General features: G+C 39.8%; 1 protein-coding gene across 1 annotated transcript in view; it reads right to left on the bottom strand.

The window, feature by feature from the left end:
- Nucleotides 1–15303, bottom strand: part of ptprn2 (protein tyrosine phosphatase receptor type N2) — a 108628-nt gene that overhangs the window by 58985 nt on the left and 34340 nt on the right. Inside the window, exon 10 of the mRNA XM_028432975.1 lies at nucleotides 14422–14501. Coding sequence (XP_028288776.1) covers nucleotides 14422–14501 — 80 coding nt within the window. The remainder of the gene's footprint in view (nucleotides 1–14421; nucleotides 14502–15303) is intronic.

The following is a 15303-nucleotide window of genomic DNA, read 5'->3' as shown; positions in this document are numbered from 1 at the left end:
CCAGGTAGTGTATCAGTCACCAGTAAAAGGTCAGCAGTCTGCTGTTCGCACATCCAGGTGCTAATGTAACACCTCTCACACCTTCCTCGGCTGCTTGTGTCTGGCTGCCTGCAGGTTGGTGGGCAGAGAGACTGTTGTTTGTGCTAGAATAATATGCTGTAATCCCCCGTCTCAGATGTGGCCTTAACACAGGTAATTGGACTTGGAGTGTGAGGAAGCCTGTGGCTAGACACACACGCACACATGCAGCATTGTGAAACACATACAACTGCAGTCTGAGTTGTAATATAAAGAGAACTGCTCATATTCCTAAGAAAGATAAATCCTCATTTATTTGGTTTGTTTGTGAAGTAGAGTTAGTTCTATTTTTACTATGTTCTCTTAAGCTTTGAATTTCCTCCTGCTTATAGTATTAGTGAGTATATCCATATACAGTGTATGTATCGTGATATAAAAATTATGCTACCATGCTATAAGTGTCCAACGTCTTTATAAACAAGAGAAAAGGCCGATTGCTAGTGTGATAGTAAACCAACAAAAATTAGGACAAATAAAATAATAATCTGTTTTTTTATTGTATCATTAAAGTAAGCAGTAAATTAAGGAGCGTGTTAGCAAAGCACCTTAACAATTCTGATTTTAGGACTACATGGCATTGCATGAATTGGTTCTTCATTTTAAACATTTATTTTTTTAAATTTTTTTTAAATTTTAAATGGAGTCAGACACACACACACACACACACACATATATATATATATATATATATATATATATATATATATATATATATATATATATATATATATATATATATATATATATATATACAGTATATTTTCCCTTTCTTTGTGTCATCCTAAGTCAATCTGAGGTGGATATTGGAGTTAAATTGAAAGCTGGTGTCCTTTAAAGAGAGGTTTGAGATAGGAAGGAGTTATCACCTCTACAGAGAGCCCTGGGAGACACAATGCTCCTCTGTAGCAGTCCAGCCTGATGCACACAGGCCACTGACCCATGACAGTCAGCCCGTATCGATTTAAGAGGAGGCAGGAGACACAGAGAAAAAGACAGAGACAGGGGTACAGAGAGGAGGAGGGAAAAAAATGAAAAACAGTCAAGAGGCAAGGGAGCAATATCCCTCTTAAAACTTATCCATAATTCATTGTCTTCTCCTTCTTTCTGTCATCTATATTTTCTTTCTCTTTCACAGCAGTGCATGGCAGGCGAATGTTCATTTTTAAGGGGGATTAGCGACAACCTATTTTGAAATGCATCCCTCACACACACACACGCACACACAGATACAGCCAAGATCCTACAGCCAGATTCCTATATTGAGAAAGATGTAGGCGCCAATGAGAGCTATTTGGATGATTATTGCCTGCCTCTCACAGTGAGGTGAATCCATTAGGCTGCTGCAGGATTTAATGCTCATAATGTAAAAGAAATAATAACATTTCAGATATAATACAGACATGTTGATGCTAAAAGCAAAATATTATGCTAAAGCTGAAGCAAGCTTTGTAATCTATTGCTGAGGTACTTATTAAGTCCTTAGACATACAAAAGTAACTTTCTATACCTCTTACAGAGGAGTGAAAACTGCAACCACTGCTGATTCACCTTAAAGAGTGCTGTCATTTGCTCTGGGCATTTCTTGTACAATATCAATTCAAATATATAATGTAAGTACAGACATATATTTAATGGAAAATCCTGTATCAGACTAAATTAAAAATGTATTTTACCTGAAGTATTTTTTTCCTTCACTCTTAAAGTTTATTTAATTAAAGTGTAAGAATATTCCTTATTGATAATCATAAACAACTCATTAATTGTTTATAACACTCTATAGTGCAGTTGGAATAAGATATATGGATACTTTTAGGCAGTGGCATATTTCACATTAAATACATAAATATTCAGTAGGCAATGGGGTAGTATGCTTTATCTTGCAGGTTAAAGGACTCCACTGCACTCACAATTACTAATTTTACCTGTTATAATCAGCAGCAATACACAAGTCCTAGTTAGATATGATTATTTAGGCCTTTTCAAGGGTGCCTTTGCACATTCAGGCACTCTTTGTGTGTAAGCAACACTTCTATATAAGTCATTTACTGGAGTAAAGAGACAGAAAATAACAGTTGACCACTGTTTAGTAATGTAATGTGTGTGTGCATAAGCATGGGCAAGGACGTGTCAGTTACCAAAAAATCTATATCTATCTATCTATCTATCTATCTATCTATCTATCTATCTATCTATCTATCTATCTATCTATAGATATATATATCCATTTATTCCGTAAGGTTACAGGTGTAGAATTTACTGTTACTAAGCTGTTTAAATGTTTATATGCATTTATATTGCCTTGGAATATGACAAAAAATACCACCAGATTTAATTGATTAAATCTAATTATGTTTAATTCCATGGGTTAGTGAGTCAAACTATTTGCCATTATCTTTTAAATAAGCTTTCTGTATACTGATGCATCAATAAGATGTTTGCAAAGATTGTCATGAAGAGTGCTGAATAAGTGGAAGAAAAGCGAATTATGTTCCCCTTTCCGAACTGGAACCAAAGAAAATGAATTTTTTTTACATGTAGCCAGTCCCTTGAAGCAATAAAAATTCAGTTCAAATAAGTCCTGTCCAGAATATTTCCTAGTCACAGCTGAGCATTACACTGTATACATCACTTTGCAATATAGATGTCCACCTGCAGAGTTCAGTTGCTCCCACAGCTTTACAGTCAGTAGGGGGTTCAGGCGTTTTGTATGACAAGCTGCACAGAAGCTGCATGTAAATACAGCTGTGCCGTGGGCATGTCTTGGCATTCATGCTTGTCACGCTTCCCATGATGACCGCAGAACTGAAAAAAAATCTGAATTCTTGCAAACCAACATCAGAATGGTTCGTTTTTTCAAAATCAAGTAAAGGTTTCATTCTCATCTTCTGTTTAAGATGCTGCACACAACAGCAACAACAAACAACTCACTCCAAACATATGCAAACCATAACATACACATCCACATGAAGCAGCAGTCTCAGTGGTTAGTCATGGCTGTGGCTCACTTTAATTACTGCTTAAGCTGAACTACAGGGACAATGCAATCTGCATTACAGGTACAAGTGGCCAAAAGTGGTCCCCACAAACACCAATAGAGACATGCACAAAGGAAGTGAAAATTGAACATCTGTCTTTTTTTCCTTTCAAGCCCCCTGCCAAAGAAAGCTGGTGCTGCACCTGGACATGAATTATAGAGAGGCACTTGGAAGAAGGGGGTGGACGAAGAGAGAAGAAGAAGAAGAAGACAGGTGAATGAAAATGAGGAGACGGGGAGGATTTCATGTCTCTCCCCCCATCTGGAAACACTCACAGTGCGGGCACATGGGGTCAATGATCAATTCACTGCCAATAAGAAGGCACACTGGAGTGCAGCATAGTATACGCCATATTAAAAAAAAAGTTGCATTAAATTATGCATAATAGCAAATGATAGCAGAATAAATATCTTTCAAAATAATAATGTACAGACAGCTCATTGTGCATCCTTTTATTGAAAATGTTATGAAATGGCCCTCAAATTCTACTCTGTGTTTTCAGACAGCTGTAATCCTTCAGAAAAAAATATATAATTATACTCAAAGAGGAACTACAAAAGCAAATAGTGCTTTGAAGATGGAAAGCCCGAAATGTCACCCACCCGCTTTGAAGCTCCCTGGCTCCCTTTGTTTTTCTACACTTGTAGCTTACAAAACCACAGACAGAGCGCACTGCATTCAGGGGCCAATTTTGTGCGGATGTACCATTAAGAGAAAAAACACACACACATACAAACACATGCTCATGAGCTCAGATATAGTGTACAAATACGCACAGGTGGGTGTACACACACACACATACACACAGCTGGTAAGGCTACATTGTGTGCAGCAAATGTATGGCTGTGTCTCTTTGTTTCGTACCAGCCCTTTGTGGTTTAAAGCACTTTAAGTGTCATCGGCTGCCTCTTTGATGCACACATGGGGTTTTGTTAGTCCATTAACAGCCACATCCAACAAAAACAGACAATATAACGTCTTTATATATATATATATATTTAACTTCTACAGTAAATGCTTTAGAGTTTGCTCAGGGTGCTGAAAAATGAAGGTGTAATGCAAACACAGTTAGCCAGGCCAGATGACTGACAGGACAATGTGTTGACGCATTGTCATCACACATTTTTTAGAACAGATCATCCACTGTTTTGTAGGTGTTGAACAATACCTTTTCATTATCAGCAGGTTTTTGTACCCATGCTGTCTTTATTCAGCTTTTTCACATCTTTTAAATACATTTTTGTTGTCGTAGATTGTTACATAGACAGCCCTGATATAGGTCCAGATTAAGTTTGTTGGCAGTGTTGGTTTCAGCTTAAGTCTTTAAGATTCATTGTTGCCTAATTCCTTGTATCTTGGGGTATTGATATGAAGCCTTCAACTGCACTTCTATCCAAGTTATATGTTTAGTACAATATGTGGGAGATAATTAAAATTCTCATGATGCTTTCCCATTTTCTGAATTGTGTCTCATAGCAGGAGATAGAAAGAACCTCATTTGCGTGTCTGTTTGTAGGTGCTGCTTCATAAAGTAGCACCCATCGCGTAAACAAACCACTGTGCATATAACGCACCATGTGCCTGCTGTTCTTGACATGAGGGCAATCAGCACATGGTTTCTCACTTGGAGTAGCGTTGGCTGCGGGTGCAGCCATGGAAGATGAAGGGCTGAGAGAATATAAAGATGAAGGGTGGAGGGGTCAGAATGCAGCAGAAGGAGTCTGAGACTGAGAGCTGGTGGTGGCACAGCTGAAAAGAAGTTTGGATATGCATCTGCTCAACATGCTGCTTTAAACCCGCAGCATTGAAAATATATCCCCCACCTCTTTAGTCAGACTGCCTGTGTGTCTGCAGATGATGGAGTAGTGACAAAAAGCTCCACACCTCTGCTGGCTTCAGATTTCTCTGGTCTGATTTGTCCTGGCAAATTCTGTTTAGATGCAAAAAAGTGTTACGTGACTCTCAGAGACAGCTAATCATCTTTATGACTTTAAAACAAAAATGTGCTGTTTTATCAGTTCATAAAACATAAAGTTAGTGAGCCATTTTGTTATTAAGTTCACCACCATGTGTGAGGAAATGTGTTGTTGCCAGCAGTCCTGCGAGGCTCAGCTGGAAATTACATCATGGAAAAATCTTTGGCCAGATAAAAACACCCGAGTATAGAACAGATCAATTAGACAACTTTGCATCTCATAATGAGATAAAAACTAACACATATACAATATATATAATAACATTCATTAGCTTGGTTGCACACATCAGAGACGCAGAGAGAAACTCTGGGGTGGTCTATTGTCTATACTGCAAATTTAATGTACTACTACATCACACTGATGCACTGACACAACATCACTGAGCCAAAACGCCTTTCTGACTTTGGAATTTGGCTACAACCAAAAATCTCACAATTGACATTTACACCAAATTCACATGGTGATTGGTCAGCTGTCTGGAAATCAGCAAAACAGTAGGTTTGAACTGTGAACAAAAATGGGCAATACTACAGTATGAATGCCTTCTTTGACAAGAGAAGTGAAAGGGTGTGCCCTAATCAGTGTTTTCTTCAATTTATGAGTCAAAAGAGGCAGACATTTTCCACAGGAACTGTAAGGAACCAAAAAGTGAGTTAAAACAAAGTATCACTACATGCACTACTATGCTAGTAAATAAATAAGCCAACATCATTACTTTACTCCATCTTTAAGCTAACATTTCTGCTGATACTGGATGATTAGTATCAAAAGAAGACATGAAATGAAAGAAAGTAACGCTGAGGCTGAATTTATGTGTAATTTGTAATTACAATTGCAGGCCATCCATCCTTCCATCCATCCATCCATCCATCCAGGAGGATCATGTGGAGATGGAGCCAGCTGTCATTGGACAAATTCATATTCACACCTAGAGTTACCTTTGAGTCATCAATTAACCTAAGATGATAAGATGAAGACTGTGGAAGCTGAAGAACAAACACACCTGAGTAAGGTATCACTGTAAATCACCAAGAATTTTCAAATGTTGAATTTTGTATGGGGATACTATAAATTATTGTATGCATAATAATCTATTGCATGTAAGGCAGCTTGATTTGACAATACTTCCTGGACCATCCAAAAACCTGGTCAGAATGGGATGATTACGTTTGGTTGTCATTTCATTTCAAGAACAAGCACACATACTTACAAATGTTAGGCATTACAAACAGAAGTATAAAATGCTTCAAAATGTCAACAGAAGGTTTGAGGTTTTATCCAAACAGATTAAATGCAAACTATATGTTGATTCAATTTAAAAACTGCTCAGAGCTCAGAAGCCTTAATACTTCAGCATCATGCTTTGACACACTTCACATTTAAATGTATTGCTGTATTCTGTCTTGATCCATGTCCATTTCCCATTTCAAACCTTTTTTCCACCACTGAAACAATGCATATTCAATTTTTGTTTACGAACTTGGGGTCTCTCCGGGTGTCTGAGAAAGGTTGCTCCGTTGTTCCAATTTGCGTTGCGCTTCACCCCCTACTCATTAATCTCCCTCCATTCGCTGATAGCTTCGTTTCGTCCACTAGAAATCGCTTTCAATTATTCATGCCTATTTTCCACAAATACCTTGGAGATGGAATTAGCAAACAAACAATGCCAGGCGACACTAATCCTCGTCTACAGCAGAGATCCTTTAATGCACTAGAGATCAGGCCGGCTGTTGACAGGCACCTGTTACTGTCTTCAGCTGCTTCGCAACAGCAATGTTGACACAGTAAATATGTTTACAGGAACAGTGCAGCTCTGACCCTACGGTAAAGGTGCGTAGATAATACAGAAGAAACAGAGAGAGGAATAACTAAGAGCAGGAGAGCATGGAGAAAGGGCAAGAACGAGAAAGTGTACAAATGATAAACAGGATAAAGGGGAGTGTGAGACACAACCCATTTCATCTGTTAGAACATTTTCAGCTCCTCAACACAATAGAAAATGTTTCCACATGACACCTATTTTTCAAGGTGTCAGCAGTGATGAAAGCTCACTTACCGGACCAGGGACAAAGATAAAAACTTGATGTTTTAGACCAATTTACAGACACCAGAATGCCTTACCAGAACAATTTGAATAGCTGTTTTTGACTATTTGAGATTATTATTTGGTTCCTGGAGGCAGTAGAAGTAAAAAACGAAAGAAAAAAACACAAATCCAAAAAAGGATGCAGCATTGTGACCTTGGAATTAAAAAGACATTCAACACCCTGGTAAAGAGAAAGAAACTTTCCACTAAAACAAAGCAAAAATATTTAGCAGCTTCTGTGAGTCATACAACTCTGGTTATCTTGCACCCTGCAGCAAGCACACACACACAAACACATGCATGCGTGCTGTGAATACATTGCAGTTTACCTATTGCAACAGACAGCGGACGTTTCTGAGATCAACAATGCATAAGTCAGAAAAGTGAGATGTGTCATATCGAATGAGCATCAGTGTAGCTTTATGTTTGAGCATGCATATATATGTGTGTGTGTGTGTCCGTGCCCCCAAGCAGACAGAAAGAGGATTCAAGGGAGCCTGGAAAGGTACTACTGAGACTGAAAGAAGATAGTGAGAGTGACGGTTTAGACGACTGAGAGCTGGGCTTGTAACTGAATGACACACAAACACACACACACACACACATATGCTTGCACAGAGCCAGGGGCAATGGAGGAGAAGAGACTGAGGAAGACTTTGATCACCGAACTGAGCACATTCAAGCACTCAACCAGAGAGTGCAGCGAGCGATGAGGAGCGGTGAGGAGAGAGCCCAGGGAGGGAGGGAAACGGGGAGGAAGAGGGGGGAGGGGAGGGAGAGCGGGTAGAGGGGGGGGAGAGAGAGGAACCGGGTTGTTTTCTGACCTCTACGCTCATTGATACAGATGTTAAGGCATGAACAAACAGATCCGACACAGATGCTTTCGAGCTCTGTTGAATTTTTAAAAAACAGGTTTCCTTGACATGTTACTTGATATTGTGGACCCATGCTGACAAAACTAGTTTCATTTCAGCCACATGTGTCTGGACACGAGTATGCTGAAAGCGATGGCGACATTCAAAAAATTTAATTCACACTTATTTCTTTAGCTTCTGGTGGCTTGCTGACTTCTGAATGGTAAATATTACAATATCAAGCAGGAACCAGACACACACACACACACACACACGCACGTCATACAGTAATCCCTGCAGCTTATATTACCTTTACTAACAGTGTATGTCCAAAAAACAGGCTGCTATAGAAGCACATATCTGTCCTCCATGCCAGAGATGCAGGTGGATAAACCATTGTGCTGTTTGCGAAGAGAGCAGGTAATTATCGCTGGCATTTTGACAAGTGTTTGCAGAGTGAAGGTCAACTCTGTCTGCGTGGGAGATCTATGCTAATCTGCTCAGCTGGAAAAGACTACCACTCACCACTCAAATGGTAGCTAGCACCATTATGCATCCACAGCTAGTGTGTTTTCACTTTAGAGTTGTCTGCAAGAGTGTGTGTGTGTGTGAGTGTATGGAAGATATGTGTGCCTGCAAGCAGATCAGACAGAGTACCAGGTCTTTCCACAGAGAGGAGAGAAAAGACAGACAGACAGACTCAGGCAGACAGACAGACAAATAGAGTAAGGTAGAAAAGGATCCTAGTTATATTTAGACTGGTTCTCTTATGTTTTTAGAGCACAACAACAGACAGTGTGGTACATTTCACATCTGCCCACAGAGTGTAAAAAGTCTCTCCCTTTGGCTTTAAAGCAAACTTCTTACATTCCCATCTATATGATGAAAAATGTTAACAAAAATTTACAGCACTAAAACTAACTTTCCCCTTCATTGACTTGAGTGGTTGCATTAAAATGTCTTTGCAGTAGAGTGTTGTTTTAGCGTAGCAAGATGGTGCAAGTGAAACAATGTCAGTCAAACCTTAAATGATGGAAAATGTTTGTTTTAGGTGTCAATATAGTGTCTGGGAACCAAACCAGAGTTAACACTGTACCCTTTTACGCTGAATTTAGCACATATATTAGGATTTTTAAGGTGATAGTCTCCTTTCTCTGCTGAGACATGCATGGATTTTTTTCCACATTAACATTTATTCTCACAGAAGCTGGGCTGCGAATTGTATAAGAGCACAAACTTTAGTGGATGTAAAGCCAAGCACACACACCAGTCCTGCATTATTATTTATTTGCCTGGTCTGTTTTTGTTTTCCAACTTTTCCAGCCAAGCAGAACATCCTTTATTAGTATATTTTCTTCAAAATTTCAAGTTTTTCCACTTAGTTTTCTAATGCACAGCGAAAGAGGTGGAGACACACTTGTCATTTCTCCCTGAAACTCTCCTCACTGCCAGTTTCCTTCGTACTTGCCACCAACACCATTCTGCTGTCACTAAGTGAGTGTGTGCGTGTGTGTATATATATATATGTGTGTGTGTGTATATATATATATATATATATATATATATATATATATATATATATATATCTGCAGACGCAGATGCAAAAACACGGGGGGCAGATATTGTCTACGACCACGTCGCTGTGTGTCTCCCTTGGGTGACAGCCGTGTGTCAGGGTCTCTGCTCTCTGCTCCAGATGGTCCTGCAAGTTGCTCCCAAGGTCCCCAGGCTCCCAGCACTCATTGACCAGGGCCGGGGTTCTCACGGCCTGGGGGCCTGTGGACTCATTGCTGTGGCCTGGCCTCGGGGGCCTTTGAGGCCTCTGAGGGGCTCCAAGGGGCTCTAAGGTCGCCCAGCCGTGACAGCCAAGACAATAGAAGTGTCCTCATCCAGCTCCCACCCACCATCTACAACCTCTCTTAACACACACATATTCACCCTGGTGTTTGGCCTGGACATCCCTGATGCCAGTTGTCGAGTCATCAGGCGTCAATTTTCATACCAAACACTCACTTAAACATGCTGACCGCTGAAATGGATTTAGGTGTAGTTGTGAGAGCAGTGGCGAAATACAATTGATGCATCAAAACACCATCAATTAAACAAATAATCAGGGACATAATGACACTTTTTGAAGCAAAAACACCCTTCCTACAGATAAATCCGCCTACTCACTGTGAAGTGCTCAAACATGCCAGTGGATCAAATCCATCATCAGCTACAAAATGTCACTTTACAGTGAGCAAAAGCATTTCTGGCAGATCCATTTCCCCCCAACTGAAGTCGATTTACATGTTTAGAAATCACTGAGAGGAAGTAAGACAGCAAAAAAAAAAAGTAGAGTTTTAGACAACACATTTCAACATTGGTTTTAACAGCTTGGCTGCCACTTCATCAAATATTGAATAAATCATTTTCTTGGCACAGTATGAACACAGCTGCATAAAAAAAACACATCCACCAACGCGCACACATCCGCACACGCGCACAAACACGAACACACAGAATGCCTTGTAGTTTTGATAAAGCAGCAGCTTTCTCTTTTGTTTTGCAGCCGAGCAGGGATTAGGCAGTGTGGGTCTTTGTCCTGTGGTTTTCCAGTTGAGCAGAACACAAGAGCCTCTACCTCCACTAATACAGTCAGACCTCCCAGCAGGCCTTTCACCACACAGCCGCTAAGAACCTGCTGCCTAAAAGATGCTTTTCAATGAGTTATCAAATCTCCTCTATACTGTCCATGCCTTTCAACCGAGTCTCTTTGTCTATTCTTTTCAATGGAGCATTGAACACATCAAATAGAACTGATGGGCAGATAGATGGACAGCAGAATGTAGCAGAGCCATATTAGCCCCCTTCAGACACTGCAGAGTACAGTCAAGGTAACACCACTATATAATAAACCTTTCACAATGTGTGACGGGCACTTTGCAGCAGTTTTGAACATTTTAAAGTTGAATCAATAAACTCACCAGTTTAGCAAAATTATTGCTGCATTCACATGTATTCAGGCAGACAGACGATAGATAGCATCCTAGATATCATTTTAGCTGACAAGAGAAAGAGTGGAAGGCAGAAAATACAGCCAAGGCATGATACAACGTAGATCCTGCACACACGGAGATACACTGATGTTTTTGGAAAATCTGCACAACAAGAAGCTTTTGGTGCAACAACTCCTACAATTTTATAATCAGAACCTGATATAAGAGATATTTCGAGAAGCTGTTGTGTGGGGACTTATTGGAGAGAATTGAACAATTCTGCTTGCAAAGTTGCAAAACAATGACTGCATCTGAAAGCATTTAGTTTTAAGATGGATGACAGATTGGAGCCATCAGCCATTTCAGTCATTTTTCACAGAACATCTGAGTTTGTACTAGTATCTCAAAGATGGTGTCTCCGAGCCTCGGATATGACAAAGTCAGACATTTGGAGCATATGTGACATTTTGCTTTGACATTTTATAGCCAAACCATTAACTGAAACCACTTTAATTGTTAGTGGCAATTCCAACAAAAAAATACACAACAGCATAAGTAGCTTATTAGTTGAAAATCATCAGTCTTCGTCTAAGAGACTACAACTGTGATGATGGATAATTAAATTCTAAGTAATTTTCATTCCAGCTGCTGGAATGTGAATGTTACTTCACAGCTAAATTGTTAAAGAGAAAAGATGTTCAAGCTGACTATTCTATTCTAATGAGTTGTCACTGGCATCTTTGATAAATGGCTGACCAGTTAAAATAAACATTTTAAGTGATAATGAGTTGTAGTTGTAGTCACAATAAACAATAAATACAATGTTCAGCTTCTCAATTGTAAAGATGGTCTTTTGTCTATCTTCTTTGAATGTTAACTGAAAATATTCTGGTTCTCTGATATCGGTAGGGCTAGAGAATTTAAAGTAAACATATCACCATTAGGTCCTGTGGCTAAAATGACTTTAGAAATAAAGAAGAATGTTTTGGTTGATGGTTTTTTAGCACAGTTCTCCAGTTTTTACTCTCCCACTTCCATGGCTGCTGTACAGCTCAACATGCAGGCTCCCAGCAGCAGGCTGAGCACTGAATACAGCAGGGGTTTGGATGAGTTCATTAGGAGGCCACGTCATTTATGCACAGGCACACATAAGGCAAAGGTCAGCCAGGATTACCCAGGTGCCCACTGCATGTGGGTGTCAGTTTGATTTTCAGACTGCACTTTAACCAGGCTATTGCTCCACTACCTGGTAACCACTTTGAAATCATTACGCCTTTGCCACATCACATTGAATTTAACGTCATGCATGCTTATTTACAGATGAAAAACAGCTAAACAAGGGGACAGTGCATTCACTTGTGATTGATTTTAATGTTGGGAGGAGAGTGGGAAGTCCACTCCGATTCACACTGTGGTGGAAATAGACCACGGCAACATGGCAGAAGGGGGCACATGGGATAAAGCTACAATAGGATTTGAGCTAAGGTCAGTGGGGGGGAAACATGAAGCTCCACAGACTCTTTCAACCTCTTTTCCTTTTTTTTATATTTGTTACACATTTCAGAGCTGCATCGGATTTGAAATTAAATGAGCAATGCATCCAAAGCAGCTTGATGACCTCCTTCAGTCTGCTTTTACAAATTGCTATTCAGGTGGGCTGTATTCATAATTCATCAACATGGGTCAGGCTCATGATCATGTTGACTTAACATTTGGTCTGACATTTTAGCCCTGCTCACGCCTGTCATTAGCTCTCACCACACGCCACCTCATCAAAGTCAGTCACACAAGAGTGGAAAGAAAAAAAGAGATGAAGAAGAAAACATAAAGAAGGAAGAGGAAACATATCTGTGACACATTAATATTATACCTTGTCCATACGATGTTTACAATATTAGCTCATTCTATTAAAGAAAGCTAGGAAGACAATGAGGGATAGATACAGAATAAGCTGCAACATTCAGGGATGTAAACTGAAGATAAAAGATGATTTCAGCTGAAAGAACAGTTTGCAACAATATGGACACATCCCTACTAATATTCACTGATTAATTAACTGTGCCTTCCAAATATTTTGAGTACAAAATTTGAGCAACAGTGTCTAATTGGTGTATATAGCCCATAAATGGTTAAGCTTCCATAATAATCACCAAAAGGAGAGCCTTTAGAGGAACTTTAATTAATACCAAATAATTCCCAAAATGGAGTCACAATTGATTGTGATGTTATTGTGTAAATTAATATATTTTCATCATTTGTGGCTACTAAAAGTTGCAATTCTTCATATGGCCACTTCAGCGTCAAGAGTAAGTCAAAAACCACACAGACTCATGTTAAAATGTCAGCAGAGATACTCATGGTATAAATTATAAGTTATATAACTCAATTAAGGTTTTAAATATTAATTTTAAGGAGCAATCACACACAGAGTGACAGGCTAGCACTAGCTAAATTCTTCAGCTGCACTCACACTCAACCTCTTTGGATCAGTCAGGAGTTAGCACCAAAATGGTGATGACTGGAACCACTGCAGGCTGGAGCTTCTTTACAAGTCCATGACACACCACATACTATAATACTCCAAACACACACTACCACACACACACACAAAACTCAGCCACCAGCCTTTCTTGTCTTAAATCTGTATCATCAGCCAATATCCAGCACTTTCCTGATAGGAAAACGAGTTGGTGCCAAAACCTGCTGCTACACAGAAAAACTGAAGCAGCAACACATTTTTGCCAATAACAACACCACCGTGTTGATTCCAGTGGGGTGATATTGGATGATATTGACTGTTGGGAGTATTGCTGTGGTTCTCAAAGTCATTTCCGACCAAAGCAAGGACATCGACACACATCCAGGGCACATCTCACACACACTCAGTAACACCAACGCCAGGCTGATCGGAGAGCAGACAATGAACAGGGAGAGTGGCAGCAGTGCATACTGACAACCTCTTTTCTGTGGGTGACAGCTCTCCATCAGTCTACATCACACAAGTGCATACTTGCAGGCACACACACACAACAGTATACACTCTGACTGATTGGCTGAACCTGTTTCAACCTGTCAGCCTAATAGAAGACCAAATAAACTGCTGTGTATTGTATGTGTGTATGTGTGTAGAAACAGTAGGTGTGCACACTGAGCTCATCATCTCTGTAACTGATGGTCATCTGTCATTGTACAGTGCTGATAATCTTCTTAGGGACAGGGGTTTGTCTGAACAAGATGAACACCGGCCTATCTACTGTATCTTGAGAGACTAATCTGTGTTCTCATTTACTGAAGCCTAGACAGTGTGATAGAATGGACTGGCTAGTAAAAATGACATGAATCACAATGAAGGCTGTCAACAGGATCATTTTGTGAAGGTGATATAAGGAAACATATAGACTGCTCTCTTACCTGCAACTTGAACAAGATCTGCAGTGGTTATGTTCTTAGGGTTTGGCCCAACTCTGAATGTCAGCGCAGGACCCAGGACGCTGCAGATCAACATCAAAGATGAAACAACATCAACAACTGTACTTGCAGAACTACACAACTTTTTTACAGGGTTACATAGCAGTTACATGGTAGACTTTTTTTCTAGTAGTTATTTGGTCACCTATTGGTAATTACTAAAACTACTTCATAGTCATGATTTGGGTTAAAACGGTTATTTCCAGCGAGACACATACCATGTTGTTACTCACACCTTAGGCAATTAAATACAAAGTGTACTATGTACTTTGTGCTAAGCTAACCTGCTTCTGTCTATAGGTTTATTATTTACTCATCAAGGGTCCCATAGTGTCACTAAGGTAAATCCTTGTCTAAATCACAGCAAGACATATAACGGAGATCAATAACAAGACACAATATGAATGATCAGGATTTCTGCTTTCCTTTTAATTTGAATTTGGCCAAAGAGCAAAGCACAGTCACCAGCTGGACATGTAGTTTTCATTTCACCTACAGTAACCTGCCTGCGCCCGCTCTCCTCTTGCCGGTCAGGAGTCAGCCACTGACTTCTCTCCCTGGAGCAGAACAAATGCTTAAGGTCCCCGAGGTTAGCTATGAAATAAATTCTGACAACCCCAGCAGACTTTGTAAGAACTCCCAGCAACAGTACACGGAGGAAAAGCAGCGAGTAAAGAAGAAATTCTACTCATGTCTGGTGTAACCTCCTAACTCCACAAATGAAAACATTTTTATTAGAAGCTGAAAAGAGACAATTTCTAACAGCTGAACAAAGAAATAGTGACTTCACAGCTCTGATTGCAGCTCTAGAAACATCTAGTAATG

This window comes from Parambassis ranga, chromosome 20 (assembly GCF_900634625.1).
Source record: "Parambassis ranga chromosome 20, fParRan2.1, whole genome shotgun sequence".
Classification (NCBI taxonomy): domain Eukaryota; kingdom Metazoa; phylum Chordata; class Actinopteri; family Ambassidae; genus Parambassis; species Parambassis ranga.
The sequence above is the reverse complement of the archived record's forward strand: the minus strand, read 5'-3'. Positions and strand labels throughout refer to the sequence as shown.